The sequence below is a fragment of the Mustela putorius genome, unplaced genomic scaffold (genome assembly GCF_011764305.1).
Source record: "Mustela putorius furo isolate JIRA1106 unplaced genomic scaffold, ASM1176430v1.1 tig00003942_pilon_pilon_pilon, whole genome shotgun sequence".
NCBI lineage: Eukaryota > Metazoa > Chordata > Mammalia > Carnivora > Mustelidae > Mustela > Mustela putorius.
In genome coordinates, this window is record NW_025422087.1 from 17,334,027 (window position 1) to 17,349,385 (window position 15,359).

A 15,359-nucleotide genomic window follows, 5' to 3' on the forward strand; every position below is an offset into this window, starting at 1 on the left:
CGCCCTCTGCAGCCTCCCTTCCTACCTCTCATCCTACCTGCCGAGCAGTCAGGGCCCTGGTAGCCATCTTCGCAGAAGCAGAGCCCCTCCTGGCAGTGTCCTCGCCCACTGCAGGCGTTCAGACACCGCTGCTGACTGCAGTCGTCCCCCACGTAGCCCTCCTGGCAGAAGCAGGTGCCATTGGCACATCTCCCCTTCCCCGAACAGTCCCCGGGGCATCTCAGCTCGCTACAGTCCTCGCCTGTGTAGGGCTCTTCACAGACACACTCTCCATCCACGCAGAGCCCCCGGGAGCTGCAGTCTGTCGGGCAGCGGAGCTCGGAGCAGTCGCCCCCGCTGTACTCGCTGTCACAGACGCACTGGCCATCCACGCACACACCCCGGCTGGAGCAGCCCAGCGGGCAGTAGGGCTCGGAGCAGTTCTTGCCGAACCAGCCTTCATTGCAGATGCAGCTGCAGGACTGGAGGCTAAAGTTGCCGTGGCCGCTGCAGTGAGGCGTGTAGTCCAGTTGTCCTGGAAGGGTCAAGGAGCAGGTCAAAGGGAAGCAGTGGCTCCTCCTGTAAATGGCGCAGGGGAGGGGTGGGCACACACCTCTCTCCTCACTCTCTGGTTAGATTTGGGCGGCTGACAGTCAAGCTCAACCTAGTTTGGTACATACCCAATTTCATAAACAGTTCTCACCAAATCTGGGTTGCCTGTGCCTAGCTTGGTGCTGGGGGCAAGGATAAATGAGATCTGGTGACTTGTCTTCCAGGAGTTAACCTTCAGTGTGTCTTAGCTTGGGTCCCCTGGAAGTAGATCTTGGATGAGGGCTCAGGTCAAGGGACTTACTAGAAAGTGCTCCCAGGAGAAACTGATTAGAGAGAGGGGGAGATAGGGGAGGGAGGAGCTTAAGCCAGGGTGCATTAACAGGCAGTCCGAGAGAAGATAACCTGGGTTTAATCCTGCGGGATGCTCTGGCCACAGTGCAGGTCCCTGACAAAGACACCCAGAGGCGGGCTGTGGGTACTGATGGCGACCCAAGGGGAGGTAGGCTGAGTGCTGAGGCTGCTGTGGAGGGCAAGGTCATTTGTGCTACAGACACATCTTGCTCCCTCTCCTTCCCGCCATCTAACTAACTTGGCTCATTTATCACAACTCAGCACCAGGGTCACTTCTAAGGCTTCCCATAACTTCAGTCTCATTTCATTACTGTTTGCTCTGATCTTTTTGGATTCTATGCATATCTCTGCCCCGGCCCTTTCCACACCATAACTACAGGGGTTAATTTATCTGTCTAGCATGAGTCAAATAAACAAATTAAGCAAACACGAGCCTAGTACCTGCTTGGCATCCTTCTCTGTGGTTGGCTCTGGGGAGATGAAATCAAGCAAGTTACAGCCTTTTTAAACTCTGCCACTTTACCTAGCCCTGTGGTCTGAAAGAGCGCCACAGACATTGCTTTAACATAGTTCTTGCTTGTGGATTTTTCCACATCTGCCACGGAGCCCAGTAGGAAGCTGGGAGAAAACCCACTCAGAGGCTGCCCAGCTGGGCACTGAAGAGTTCATGTCCATGGACACCTATGACTTCCCTGTATTCCTCAGCTCCACTGAAAAGGCAAAATGGCCTGAAAGTTCCCACCAAAGAACAGGAGACTGAATGACTGGACTTTGTCTTCTTCACGTTGTTTATTTATAGTTTTGGTTATGAGGCCAACAAAGAGGTGAGAAAACTTGGGCAATATTTCACCACACAGAATCTGCCCCTAATTTTGGTGTGTTCCGTGTCATCCCTGCCACCTCCAGCTTCTTCCCTGGAAAGCCTCCAGATACCAGAACCTACAGAGCTGAAAACCGGAACCCAGGATAGTTAGATGAATCCCTTTCTCATTAAAGAATGAATGGCGCGGCTCTAAGGTGCCTTGTGGGCGAGAGGACTGGACATAAAAGGGGACTAACACAATCTTTATTGGTTAAGGGTCAGCAGATCGCTGTTGCTGCCATGGGACTTACCAGAAGCCAGCCTTTCATCTGTTTAGTCCTAATTCTGTATGTAGTCATCCCTGTGATTGTCATTTATCAGCATTTGTAGGTGGGGAAAGAAGGCACAGGTTATGTAACCTGCTTAAATACCGGCTAGTAAGTAGCAGAGCCAGGATTTGAACTCAGGGAGTCTGGCTCTGAAGTCTGACCTCCCAGAGAGGTCAAAATAGTAATTTCTAAGTGTTCCTAGTCAGGGTGGGTGAGTCGAGAGGTAAATCTAAGACCCCCAGCCTTTGGGGGTGTGGAATCAGCCCTTTGAGTGCGCATTACTCCGTGCGCGTGCGCGTGCGCGTGCGAGCAGGTGCATGTGTGTGCAAGCGCACCCACGTGCGCGTCTGCGGAGGGAGCTGAAGCCTGCATCCTGCGGGAGATGAGGCCAGGTCCTCGGAGACCTTAATGACTATCATTTACTCAGATGGGAGAGAGGCTGTGGCTGAGCGAGCAGAGCGCCCGCGTTCTCTAGTCCCCGAGGTTAACATGGAGAGATATCAATTCAACAGCCTGTGAAAACCAAAGATGAATGAAGACAGACACCAAATTCCCTGCTCGCCACAGAAGTTGCTGCGCTGAACCGATGTACCATTACCTGACTCACCCCCCCCCCCAAATCAGGTTAATGTATTTCAGACTGAGCAGTGTAGAAAATGCTGCCCCGATTCCCCCGGGGAAGGACCGCATGTAGACGTGAGACGCAGTGGCAGAGAGCTGCAGCCGCGAGCAGAGCAGCGCACTGTTCCCTCCGTGTGTGCGTGCCCGGAGAGAGGCTGCCCCGCCAGCACACTGTCCTCCACCCCCCCACCCCCCCGGGCCTTGGCTGCCCTTGCGGGGGACCCTTGCGCCCCCAGCCCCTACCTGTGGCCGCGCTTTCTGGGCAGCAGTTGCTGGTGCACTGGTCCCGGAGCAGCGACACCTCCCTCTCCAGCATCTCGATGCGGCTCAGCAGCTCCTGCAGCACCCGGGCTGAGCCGGCGCAGGGGCAGGCCTTTTTGGGGAGGTTGATCCTGTGGGTGAAGGTGACCTGGCTCTCGTGGTCCGAGGTCTGACCCGTGTATTCCGCCAGCGCCTCGTCTTCGGCACTCACCTCCTGCTCCGCCGAGGCCTCCAGCCCAGAGGAGCAGAGGTTGTCCAGGGGCACATTAATGTTGTACACGTGGTTGAAGACCATAGGCTGCTCTTTGCCAGAAGCACTGTAGTTGGCCACACTTCCTTCCTCCTCTGCCGCCTGTCTCTGGACCCCTTCTGTGGTGACCTCCAGCTGACATTCGGAGGGCTTGAGCAGGGAGCCCAGGAGGATCAGGTTGACGCCAAGGAGCATGTTCTTCAGGACCACCGTTTCCCCATCCACCCCCATTCTCTCAGCCAGAGCTCCGGGTTCAACACCAGCCTGCAGCACACAGCCGGGAGTTGTGGGAATCTGCAAGAAAGACGGAGAAAGGAGATGACCCCTGAGACCTGTGCGGAGCACCAGGGCTGGGCGAAATCCTACAAAGCTGTAGAGGAGGCACTTAGGATTTTCCACGGGTAGGTTGGGAAGGGACAGTAGCTATGAGGATCATAGAAGCCCAGAGCTTTGTCCCGGAGAGGGATGGATTCCTGAAAATGGACACTGCTTCTGCAGAAAGACATTTTGATTTCTCAAAAGGCTTATCTAGAATGCTCGCACCTGAGCCCCATGGTGGGCAAGTAAGGCCCAGCCCAGAGGACCTGTGAGGACTGACAACTGGGGGTTGGTGGTTAAGCTATTCCTCCAAGGAGAGCTCAGAGCTTACTTTCACGTCTGGGTGAGAAGTAGGATGAAGGGTACCAGGGAGCCTCAGGCATACCCTCATATTTTCCCACATATTTGTTAGCGAGGGGGCCCTGTCAGCCACTTCAAAATAACTTATGAACTCCTCTAAGCCCGTGTATTCAATACGAGTTGACTTTGGAATAACCAACCAGGCAGATAATGTAGTTCCAGGTAATTGTGGTTGTTAATAATCCTTGGGTACGTTTGTGATTATCGGAGACTGTGTGAGCCGAACTTTCTTTTAATCTTCTCATTAGTTTAGTCCCGGTGCTTTGTGACCACGGGGTGCCTTTCTTCCGAGGTCCTGTTTAAATTGCTAAAATAATGAATTAGCTCCTCTGCTGATTACCTAGTCACCAAAACCCACAGAGGATGAGAAATTTACTGTAATGCAAATCAGTTTTGCAGAAATTACATTTCTTTTTTATCCCTGATGTAAAAGAGAAAAGAGGCTTACAAATTTTGGTTCTAAAGGTAGTGTTACAGCTTCTAAGAAGATTAAAGACGGAGGGATGGGGTAAGGCTAGCTGGGACTGAGAGAAGACACAAATGATGCCTGGTGCCTAGTGATGGGGCTTGGCGCCCAGACTGGGCTCTGTACCTTGCACGTGACCTTCCTGGCCCTGGGGATAGCCCTAGGGGGGCTGATATCCCCATCTCATGATGGAAGATATCCCCATCTCATGATCGAGGCAATTCTGCCTGGAGAGGTTAAGATTTGAATTCAGGCCTGATGAACTTTCACAGACCCCAAGCCTGTCTTCCTAACTGCTGTGCTCTAGCTCATTCCTTGAAAGCATGTTCAATTTTCTGTTGTCTCTGATGGCAGTTGTGTAATTCTAGGATCTTCCTGGGAATATTGAGGTTAGAGACTTTTGCTAGGGTCAGATCCAATGTTCCTTCCTCCGTGAAGCTTCTTCCTTTCACCATTTCCCTCCTGTCCCGTCATCTGCTCTCCCCAGTGAGGCGAAGTTAAGCCCCGCTGACAGCATGTCTCACGCTAGACCTGCGTCTCCTTTGCCTGGTTCTCCCCACCTGGACTGCAAAATCGATTCTGGTCAGACCACGTCTTATCTGCAGCATTTGATGTGTGCCTCGGGCAGCAAAAGTGCTCAGTGCGTGGCTGTTGGATGAATGAGTGGACGCTTGGAAGGACGAATAAACAGATAAATTAACGAGTGACTGCCCAGTGAGCAAAGGGCTGAATCATTCTCCAACTTATTTGATCTCCTTCCATTATCCTCAAGTTACTCATTATTCTTGTCCCTTTCAGTTCAACTGGATAGTGTCTGAGGGTTGGTTTTGGTAAAAATGATCTGTATTAGTGACTCATACAAAAACCACATCTCATTACTCAGCCTTTATGTTGTATATTGAACCATAGTCTGTCCCTGTTTCCAGTATGAAGAGGAAACTGAGCAGAGCTGTTAAGATCATGGACACCGGAGCCAGACCGTCTGGGTTCAGACCCAGCTCCTTCACTTTTCTAGCTGTAGGCCTCCATTTCCCCATCTACACAATGGGGATTATAACGGTACCTACCTTCCAGAATTGTAGGGATGTTTATTATCTGTACAGTACTTACCTAGTACCTGGCATTAATTAAAATAAATAAATATTGTTGATAGATAATGTAGAATAATTGTTCTGCTTCTTCCCCTCTCCAAGGACTGCCCTGAAATTGCCGGAACACAGGGGAAGTCTCATCCATCAGTGGACACCAAGAAAGCACAAACTTAGCATACCCTTGTTTGAACAAGGGAGAGGTTCTTGGAGCTAATCTGGGACGAGGTGATCCACTGGCCACATCAAGATAAGGTAAATCAGCCTTGGGGATAGATAGAGTGATGTGTCTGAACCAAATTACCCTCATGGCTGTCAGCTCTTTCCAAGGCCCTCAGTGTAGGGTGCTGTTGGCTTTCTGTTTCTGGGTCCCCAGCCATTGCCTCCTTGGAAGGTTGCTTCTGCCCCTTCTATCACTGAGAGCTCCCCAGAATGGCTCTGCTATCAGTCACTGACCTTCGCTCTCACACCGAAGGCCGAGGAGCCTTAGCTATTTCTTTTACTAAACTAACATTGGTTTGTCTGATCCATACTGCTATTGCTGAATAGCTTTTTTTTTTTTTTAACCCAGGAACTGTAAAATTATCCCATAAAACCCATAGCATGTAATGCAGATTTGTTTGCACGTAGTTGACACTCAATAAATAAGTTAAAGAATAAATGATGTTATAACTGGAAAGGAAGACAAGTGACAGGCAAATTAAGAGGGAAGAATGTCAGGTCCTACACTTAGATCCAAAGCGACAACTACAGAAGTAACCATGGAGCAGAAGTCTTACTTTATGTGTGAATAGCACTTATGACCCTAGTCAATTACAAACTTAACTATGATTCCATCGACAGCGTGATATTGTAACCTCCAAAATCTTACTTAAATTTAGGCTTTATGAATTAAAACACAGAACAAAGGCAAAGGAAAGGGCTGTTTCGCTCTGTACCGCACGAATCATTGACCCCTTCTGGGGGACCAGGTTGTTGAAGAGACTCAGTTTTGTCCTATGAGAGGGAGGAACTTGGCATTGGACCAGAGAAATGAAGACTCATGAGGTACATTGGTTCCTTTTTCATTCATTTGACAGATATTTATTGAGTACCTACCATACGTGGGTTCCTTCATTCATAGAAGTCTCTTTCAGGTGTGTTTGCACATGTGTCTGGGCCTGGGTGTGTATGTGTGTGTCAGAGGGAGGGCAAACAATAAATAGTAAAAATAATCGTGTGCAAGTATCTCTTGCTCTTTGAGAGTTGGCGTTATGCCACCTTCACTTGGGAGAGACCTATATTAGTTCTGAAAAGGGTTCTTACATTTAGGAAATTAGGAAAAAAAGCAAAAACAGCATTCAGCATTGATTCTGCTGTACACAGTGATAGAGGCAGTACGTACCTCAAGCAGTGAGAGGGATGGATGCTGTCCCACTTCCCCTAGGGACGACACTCAGCATCTCAGCTTCGAGCCGCAGGAGCTTTGAACTGTGTCTGTGAGCATCTGTACTTTATCTCAATTTATTTTGTGTGTCCATTAGCAAAATGTGATCTAAGGTGTTAGAAAAGCCCAAGAGAGGTAATTTTTGGGGTTTGGCAAGGCTAAAAAACTATTCCATATGAATTAATGGTACGTGTTTCTTCTCTTTATGCCATTTCAACTTATGAAAGCTTTCATAGGAAACTCTACCTTCAGATAGCAGAGAAACCTGTGTGTCATGTATAATGTATCCTATAAGGCATAGCATATGTTATTTGGTGTATGATGATATAACATTCATTTGTGTGTGTTTGTATCAGCAAATGTAAGTGGAGAAGACTAAAAGATGAGGGGTCGGGGCACTAACAGGGCTGGAAAAGTCGTGCTAATATTACAAGGCATGGTCAGGGAAGGCTTCTCTGATAAGGTGACAGCTGAGCAGAGACCTCAGAGAAGTGGACTGGTGAGCCAAGCAGAGAGCAGTGGAACAGCATTTTAGATATAGGGAAAAGCAAGTGTGAGGGCTCAGAGGCAGGATCTGGACTAGTGAGTTTGAGGGACAGTGAGACTGTGGCCAAGCGAATGAAGGAGTAGATGTGGGGAGATGTCAGAGAGGTAGAGAGAGCCAGTTCAGATACAGCCTTATAAACCACTACAAGGACTCTGCCTTTTACTCTAGCTATATAGTCACTCTTCTAAAATTCATCCCAGACCAAACACTTCATATGACCTAGTCCCTATTCTTTTTTCTTTTTTAAGATTTTATTTATTTATTTGAGAGAGATAGAGCATGAGCAGAGGGGAGGGGCAGAGGCAGAGGGAGAAGCAGACTCCCAGCTAAGGAAGGAGCCTGATGCAGGACTCCTTCCCAGGACCCTGGGATGATGACCTGAGTCAAAGACAGACACTTAACCGATTGAGCCACCCAGGTGCCCTCCCTCCCCTACCCAGTCCCTGTTCCTGAGAAACTCTCAGTTTTGTGGAGACGATGAAGACACAATAAATAGGATAACAATGCGATGTGATCATTACGATGACCAACACATGCCCAGAATGCCCAGAGAGGGCTGCACGTAATATGACTCGGGGACAGCGGCACTGATAGGATAGCGTAATTGTCGGTGCCCTTCGCCACGTACTTCCGGCCTGGCTTTCCAGACACATGGTAGGACTATGTTTTCTGGCCTCCTTTTGGTTCGGTGCGGCCATGCCGCTGGGACTGGCTGATCAGTTCTGAGGAAGTGATGTGTGTCCCTTCCAGGCTGGCACCTTCAATGCTGATGAGAGGCCCTTCAGAGCTCTCCCTCCCGTAGTGGCTGGCAGAAGTGCATCATACCCAAGAAGACATCGCGTTTGCTAAAACTCTGACATGTACAAGCACGTACTTGCTCTATCAATGTCAGTATTTGAAAGGCCATGGAAAGCTGAAGGAAGGATTGGACTTCTATTTGCCAAAAGGTCCAAGGGAACTAGTTTCTACCAAGTGGGGTAATCTACAAGGAAACCAATTTTGGCTCCATTTAGAGAATAGCTTTTCTAACAATCAGAACCACTTAATTGTCATGGTGGGTAGTGAGCTCCCTGCCACTGGAAGTATTCAGGCACAAGTGGAAAGTCTGCTTAATGAGGACGCTGAAGATGGGCTTCCAAGAATTACGTGAGAGGATGAGCTAGAATGGACCTTATGGTCTTCTTTTTCCTGATACTCTCATGTGGCTTTGAGGAGTCTACTCACTATAAAACCATATTGGCTTCCTAGGGCTGCTGTCACCAATCTCAACTGAGTAACTATGAACTCTGAACTTTTTGTCTCACAATTCTGGAGACTACAAATCCAAAATCAAGGGGTCAATTAGGTTGGTTCCTTCTGAGTGCTCTGAGGGAAGATCTATACCTCTCTCCTAGCTGGCAGTCCTGGCAGTCCCTGGTTTGTAGACGGGACACACCAAACCCCACCCCCATTGTCATATTGTCTTCTCTGTGTCTTCACATGGTCATCAGTCACATTGGATTGGGGCCCATCATTCCAGTATAACCTCATCTTAACTACATCTGCAATGACCCTCTTTCCAAATGATGTCACGTTCTGAGATACTGGGGATAAGAACTTCACTACATTTTCTTTGTAGGACACAACTCAACCCATAGCAAAATCAATAGCTTTACCAGGCACCAAGCCAGTGTTTTTCTTATATAATTATATTCACTTCTGACAATGATTCTATAAACTAGGGAGGAGTGATGTTTAGGAGTCAAGATATTTAGCAACTGGCTTGGCTTGGGCCACAGCCAATCAGAAGGAGGCATCAGTCAGTCAGCCCCTCTGTAAACAGGGAGGGCTCTGCAGTGTTTTTGCTACCATGCTAGGTCCTCTTTCTTTCCATTATTCAAGACGAGGAAAACGAACTTTGGGAAAGGCCAAGGAATTTGACCAAGATTTCACAGCTAATGAACAGAGGAGCCAAGACTGAACCCAGATCTTGCTGACCATAGTCTGTACTCCCAACTGCTGTTTTCAGCCAACTTTAATTAGTGGCCACATACCATTCTCATGAAAAGACTCAGAGCTCTTAAAAATCAACACTCTCCTCTCCTGGGATCAGATTTAGGACATCTTGACAGCCATGACTTTTAGCTTAATGTTTTCTCCACCAGTGCAGGCAACTACCCTAGAAACTGCGTTAGTCTCTCCCGCTGGGAGGGAAGGCTTGTCTGGCGGGTTCTTTGTTTAAAAGTGCCCGGTGTCCACTGGGTCCCAAAGAATCAAGAACAATTCTAAACTAGTAAACCTTGATCTTGGAGGAGTTGGGGGACACTTTAAAAACTTGTCCTTTCCCAGTAATTAAGGAGACCAGGGCCCGCAGAGGTTCGTGCTGGTGTGCGTCTACCCAGCTCAGCCACAAGCCACCCCAGACCACACCACAGGCCCCTCTGCTTCTCTCTAGTGTCTATACTTCCGTGTGGCTTAGGTGGCTGCTCTGGGGACAGGTAGAGACAGAAGGCAGAATGAACGGCGTGGAGGGCTTCATGTTTCTCACTTCGTCTGACGTTGCTGAAGGGAAGGGGAATGAAATGGACATTTATTTAATTCTGACTGAATAAATAGTCCTTCACTGCGCTAAGCTCATGTCACTTCATTATTTCCAAGGGGCTTTTTTTTTTTTTTTTTTTTTTTTTTAAATTTTTTATTTTTTATAAACATATATTTTTATCCCCTGGGGTACAGGTCTGTGAATCACCAGGCTTACACACTTCACAGCACTCACCAAATCACATACCCTCCCCAATGTCCATAATCCCACCCCCTTCTCCCAAACCCCCTCCCCCCGGCAACCTCAGTTTGTTTTGTGAGATCAAGAGTCACTTATGGTTTGTCTCCCTCCCAATCCCATCTTGTTTCATTTATTCTTCTTCTACCCACTTAAGCCTCCATGTTGCATCACCACTTCCTCATATCAGGGAGATCATATGATAGTTGTCTTTCTCTGCTTGACTTATTTCGCTAAGCATGATACGCTCTAGTTCCATCCATGTTGTTGCAAATGGCAAGATTTCATTTCTTTTGATGGCTGCATAGTATTCCATTGTGTATATATACCACATCTTCTTGATCCATTCATCTGTTGATGGACATCTAGGTTCTTTCCATAGTTTGGCTATTGTGGACATTGCTGCTATAAACATTCGGGTGCATGTGTCCCTTTGGACCACTACATTTGTATCTTTAGGGTAAATACCCAATAGTGCAATTGCTGGGTCATAGGGCAGTTCTATTTTCAACATTTTGAGGAACCTCCATGCTGTTTTCCAGAGTGGCTGCACCAGCTTGCATTCCCACCAACAGTGTAGGAGGGTTCCCCTTTCTCCGCATCCTCGCCAGCATCTGTCATTTCCTGACTTGTTGATTTTAGCCATTCTGACTGGTGTGAGGTGTGATATCTCATTGTGGTTTTGATTTGTATTTCCCTGATGCCGAGTGATATGGAGCACTTTTTCATGTGTCTGTTCGCCATCTGGATGTCTTCTTTGCAGAAATGTCTGTTCATGTCTTCTGCCCATTTCTTGATTGGATTATTTGTTCTTTGGGTGTTGAGTTTGCTAAGTTCTTTATAGATTCTGGACACTAGTCCTTTATCTGATATGTCGTTTGCAAATATCTTCTCCCATTCTGTCAGTTGTCTTTTGATTTTGTTAACTGTTTCCTTTGCTGTGCAAAAGCTTTTGATCTTGATGAAATCCCAGTAGTTCATTTTTTCCCTTGCTTCCCTTGCCTTTTGCGTTGTTCCTAGGAAGATGTTGCTGCGGCAGAGGTCGAAGAGGTTGCTGCCCGTGTTCTCCTCAAGGATTTTGATGGATTCCTTTCGTACATTGAGGTCCTTCATCCATTTTGAGTCTATTTTTTTGTGTGTGGTGTAAGGAAATGGTCCAATTTCATTTTTCTGCATGTGGCTGTCCAATTTTCCCAGCACCATTTATTGAAGAGGCTGTCTTTTTTCCATTGGACATTCTTTCCTGCTTTGTCGAAGATTAGTTGACCATAGATTTGAGGGTCTATTTCTGGGCTCTCTATTCTGTTCCATTGATCTATGTGTCTGTTTTTGTGCCAGTACCATGCTGTCTTGATGATGACAGCTTTGTAATAGAGCTTGAAGTCCGGAATTGTGATGCCACCAACGTTGGCTTTCTTTTTCAATATCCCTTTGGCTATTCGAGGTCTTTTCTGGTTCCATATAAATTTTAGAATTATTTGTTCCATTTCTTTGAAAAAGATGGATGGTACTTTGATAGGAATTGCATTAAATGTGTAGATTGCTTTAGGTAGCATAGACATTTTCACAATATTTATTCTTCCAATCCAGGAGCATGGAACATTTTTTTCCATTTCTTTGTGTCTTCCTCAATTTCTTTCATGAGTACTTTATAGTTTTCTGAGTATAGATTCTGTGTCTCTTTGGTTAGGTTTATTCCTAGGTATCTTATGGTTTTGGATGCAATTGTAAATGGGATTGACTCCTTAATATCTCTTTCTTCTGTCTTGCTGTTGGTGTAGAGAAATGCAACTGATTTCTGTGCATTGATTTTATATCCTGACACTTTACTGAATTCCTGTATAAGTTCTAGCAGTTTTGGAGTGGAGTCTTTTGGGTTTTCCACATATAGTATCATATCATCTGCGAAGAGTGATAATTTGACTTCTTCTTTGCCGATTTGGATGCCTTTAATTTCCTTTTGTTGTCTGATTGCTGAGGCTAGGACCTCTAGTACGATGTTGAATAGCAGTGGTGATAACGGACATCCCTGCCGTGTTCCTGACCTTAGCAGAAAAGCTTTCAGTTTTTCTCCATTGAGAATGATATTTGCGGTGGGTTTTTCATAGATGGCTTTGATGATATTGAGGTATGTGCCCTCTATCCCTACACTTTGAAGAGTTTTGATCAGGAAGGGATGCTGTACTTTGTCAAATGCTTTTTCAGCATCTATTGAGAGTATCATATGGTTCTTGTTCTTTCTTTTATTGATGTGTTGTATCACATTGACTGATTTGCGGATGTTGAACCAACCTTGCAGCCCTGGAATAAATCCCACTTGGTCGTGGTGAATAATCTTTTTAATGTACTGTTGAATCCTATTGGCTAGTATTTTGTTGAGTATTTTCGCATCTGTGTTCATCAAAGATATCGGTCTATAGCTCTCTTTTTTGGTGGGATCCTTGTCTGGTTTTGGGATCAAGGTGATGCTGGCCTCATAAAATGAGTTTGGAAGTTTTCCTTCCATTTCTATTTTTTGGAACAGTTTCAGGAGAATAGGAATTAGTTCTTCTTTAAATGTTTGGTAGAATTCCCCCGGGAAGCCGTCTGGCCCTGGGCTTTTGTTTATTTGGAGATTTTTAATGACTGTGTCAATCTCCTTACTGGTTATGGGTCTGTTCAGGCTTTCTATTTCTTCCTGGTTCAGTTGTGGTAGTTTATATGTTTCTAGGAATGCATCCATTTCTTCCAGATTGTCAAATTTATTGCCGTAGAGTTGCTCATAGTATGTTCTTATAATAGTTTGTATTTCTTTGGTGTTAGTTGTGATCTCTCCTCTTTCATTCATGATTTTATTTATTTGGGTCCTTTCTCTTTTCTTTTTGATAAGTCGGGCCAGGGGTTTATCAATTTTATTAATTCTTTCAAAGAACCAGCTCCTAGTTTCGTTGATTTGTTCTATTGTTTTTTTGGTTTCTATTTCATTGATTTCTGCTCTGATCTTTATGATTTCTCTTCTCCTGCTGGGCTTAGGGTTTCTTTCTTGTTCTTTCTCCAGCTCCTTTAGGTGTAGGGTTAGGTTGTGTACCTGAGACCTTTCTTGTTTCTTGAGAAAGGCTTGTACCGCTATATATTTTCCTCTCAGGACTGCCTTTGTTGTGTCCCACAGATTTTGAACCGTTGTATTTTCATTATCATTTGTTTCCATGATTTTTTTCAATTCTTCTTTAATTTCCCGGTTGACCCATTCATTCTTTAGAAGGATACTGTTTAGTCTCCATGTATTTGGGTTCTTTCCAAACTTCTCCAAGGGGCTTTTCTTTCTCGCATCCCTGAAACCTCCCTTTCTGCCTTTATTCTCTACCTCCACCTCCCATTCCAACGAGGAATGATGACTGTTCAGCACGTGGTCTCTCTCTGTGGCGCTCGTCAGCGAAGCTGGTGGGTAGAACTCCGCAGCTTCCTCTGGGGCCTGGCCTCCTCTTGTGACAGACCCCTGAGGGCTGCATTCCATATGCTTGTCACCTGTAGAGGGGCCCCACTTGCTCTCAGACCCACCACCCGGCTTTGGTGCGAGGTGACAGCATCACCTGTAAGCTAGATGCCACGTGTTATGAGAGGTGACCTAGGCTGGAGGGGACCAGCAGAGCCTTGCGTCCCCTCACGGTCTTCCTACCTCTCAGATGGCTCATCCAGCTACAGTTAATAAGACTCCAGGATTGGGGCCATGATGGGCCAGTCAGAGCAGCGGTGTGTGTGTGTGAGTGTGTGTGTGTGTGTGAGTGTGTGTGTGTGTGTGTGTGTGTCGGGGCGACCAGAGGGGAAAGCTGAGGAGGTGGAGGAGGGAACGCGGGAAGCAAGCCAAGCTGGAGAGAGACTCCGACAAGCCTTCTAGAGGCAGAGGGAGCAAATGTAAACCTGAGGGACAGTGATACACCCGGGCCTCAGCGCTACACCAGCACTCGTGAGCAAGACAGATAGCTCATGACCCTCGGAAGGAGAGGGCAATAGAGTTGCAGTAATTCGATAGACTGATACTCAGGAAACCTGTGTGGGGCCATTGATTCATTTCCTACCCCCGCTTCCTTATCAGTGCAATTATCGGGGCCGGCACCAAGAGGAGTCTCTGGGTAATTTGTATGAGGTGCAGAGCAGGCCGGTCCTCCAGGCGAGCTGGTGCCCGGCGGCTGAAGTGCTCGTTCCTCTCCCGAGGCCTGTGGGCAGAGCCTGGCTCCCCGAGCCCCGCTGGAGCACCTGCCCCAGCCGAAGCCGGTCTTCGGGCCTCTTCCTGCCCTCGACCTCCTCCACGGGCCCTCACCTGGCTTGCTTTCTTCACCGTGAGGAGCTTGGCGGTGGTTATGGAGAAACACGCACAGAGAAGGGAGAGGAGAGCTGGTCTCCAGAAGCTGGGGGTGTGGGGCGGGTAAGGTGGGGAGGTGACCAACAGGAAGGGCCACTGGTCACTCACACCGAAGCGATGCCTTTGGGGTTTTTCTTTTTCCTTCCCTGGCTCCCACTCCCACGGCTCAGAGAGGAGCTGCAAGAGATGGAGACAGACAGAAATACCTCAGGAAGAAAACAACAGGAGAGAAAAAAATGAGCGTGCAGGTTGTTGGACTGGTGAGCAGAGGTGATCTCCAGGGGTGGGCGGCCAGAGCTCTGTTTGGATTTCCCAGCTTCTGCCAGCCTTCGTCCCCACTCTGTCCCTGGGGTGATTTATAAACCAGAACTGTATCTGTGGAAAAATGACACTCTTTTTTGTGATTTTTTTTTTTTTTTTTTTTGGTAAGAATTAGTTTAAAAATAGTTCCCTCCCTGCCGTTGGGATGCTCTGTCACTGGGAGAAAGAGGGTAATTATGAAAGACGCGGGTGTAATGTGATTACAGCCGGCCCCGTTGTGTCAGTGGAGGCCCGGTGGGGGCTGCCGGGAGGGCTCAGAGCCCGCTGTCTCCCTCAGCACTGGGCCTTTATTGGGCCTGTCAGATTTCTGAAAAGAACCCGAGGGCAGAAAACTCCCCGCAGTCAGGGCCCGTGGCTGGCCCTGAGCCGTCAGCAAGGGCACAGAGTGGTATGGGAGGAGGCACGGGGCCGGGCCAGGGCATCACCTCCCACCGGGCCTGGCCATCCCCGACTCCTGACTGGCATTCGCCTTGCCCTGCCCGGTGTGAACATCAGCATAGAGGGTGTGTGGTTCCCAGTCCCACGGGCCCACATTCGCTTCTCAGCACAAATGGTCAGAGGATGTGGGTAGCTTTGTGTCAGTGTGGATTA

At 47.6% G+C, this 15,359-nt stretch overlaps 1 protein-coding gene across 1 annotated transcript in view; it reads right to left on the minus strand.

Moving 5' to 3' along the window:
- The window catches only part of TNR (tenascin R), a 401,788-nt gene that overhangs the window by 80,010 nt on the left and 306,419 nt on the right, over positions 1-15,359 (minus strand). The window contains exons 3-4 of the mRNA XM_004761960.3: positions 2,878-3,439; positions 38-514 (exon numbers count right to left, since the gene is read on the minus strand). Coding sequence (XP_004762017.1) covers positions 38-514; positions 2,878-3,376 — 976 coding nt within the window. The 5' untranslated portion in view covers positions 3,377-3,439. The remainder of the gene's footprint in view (positions 1-37; positions 515-2,877; positions 3,440-15,359) is intronic.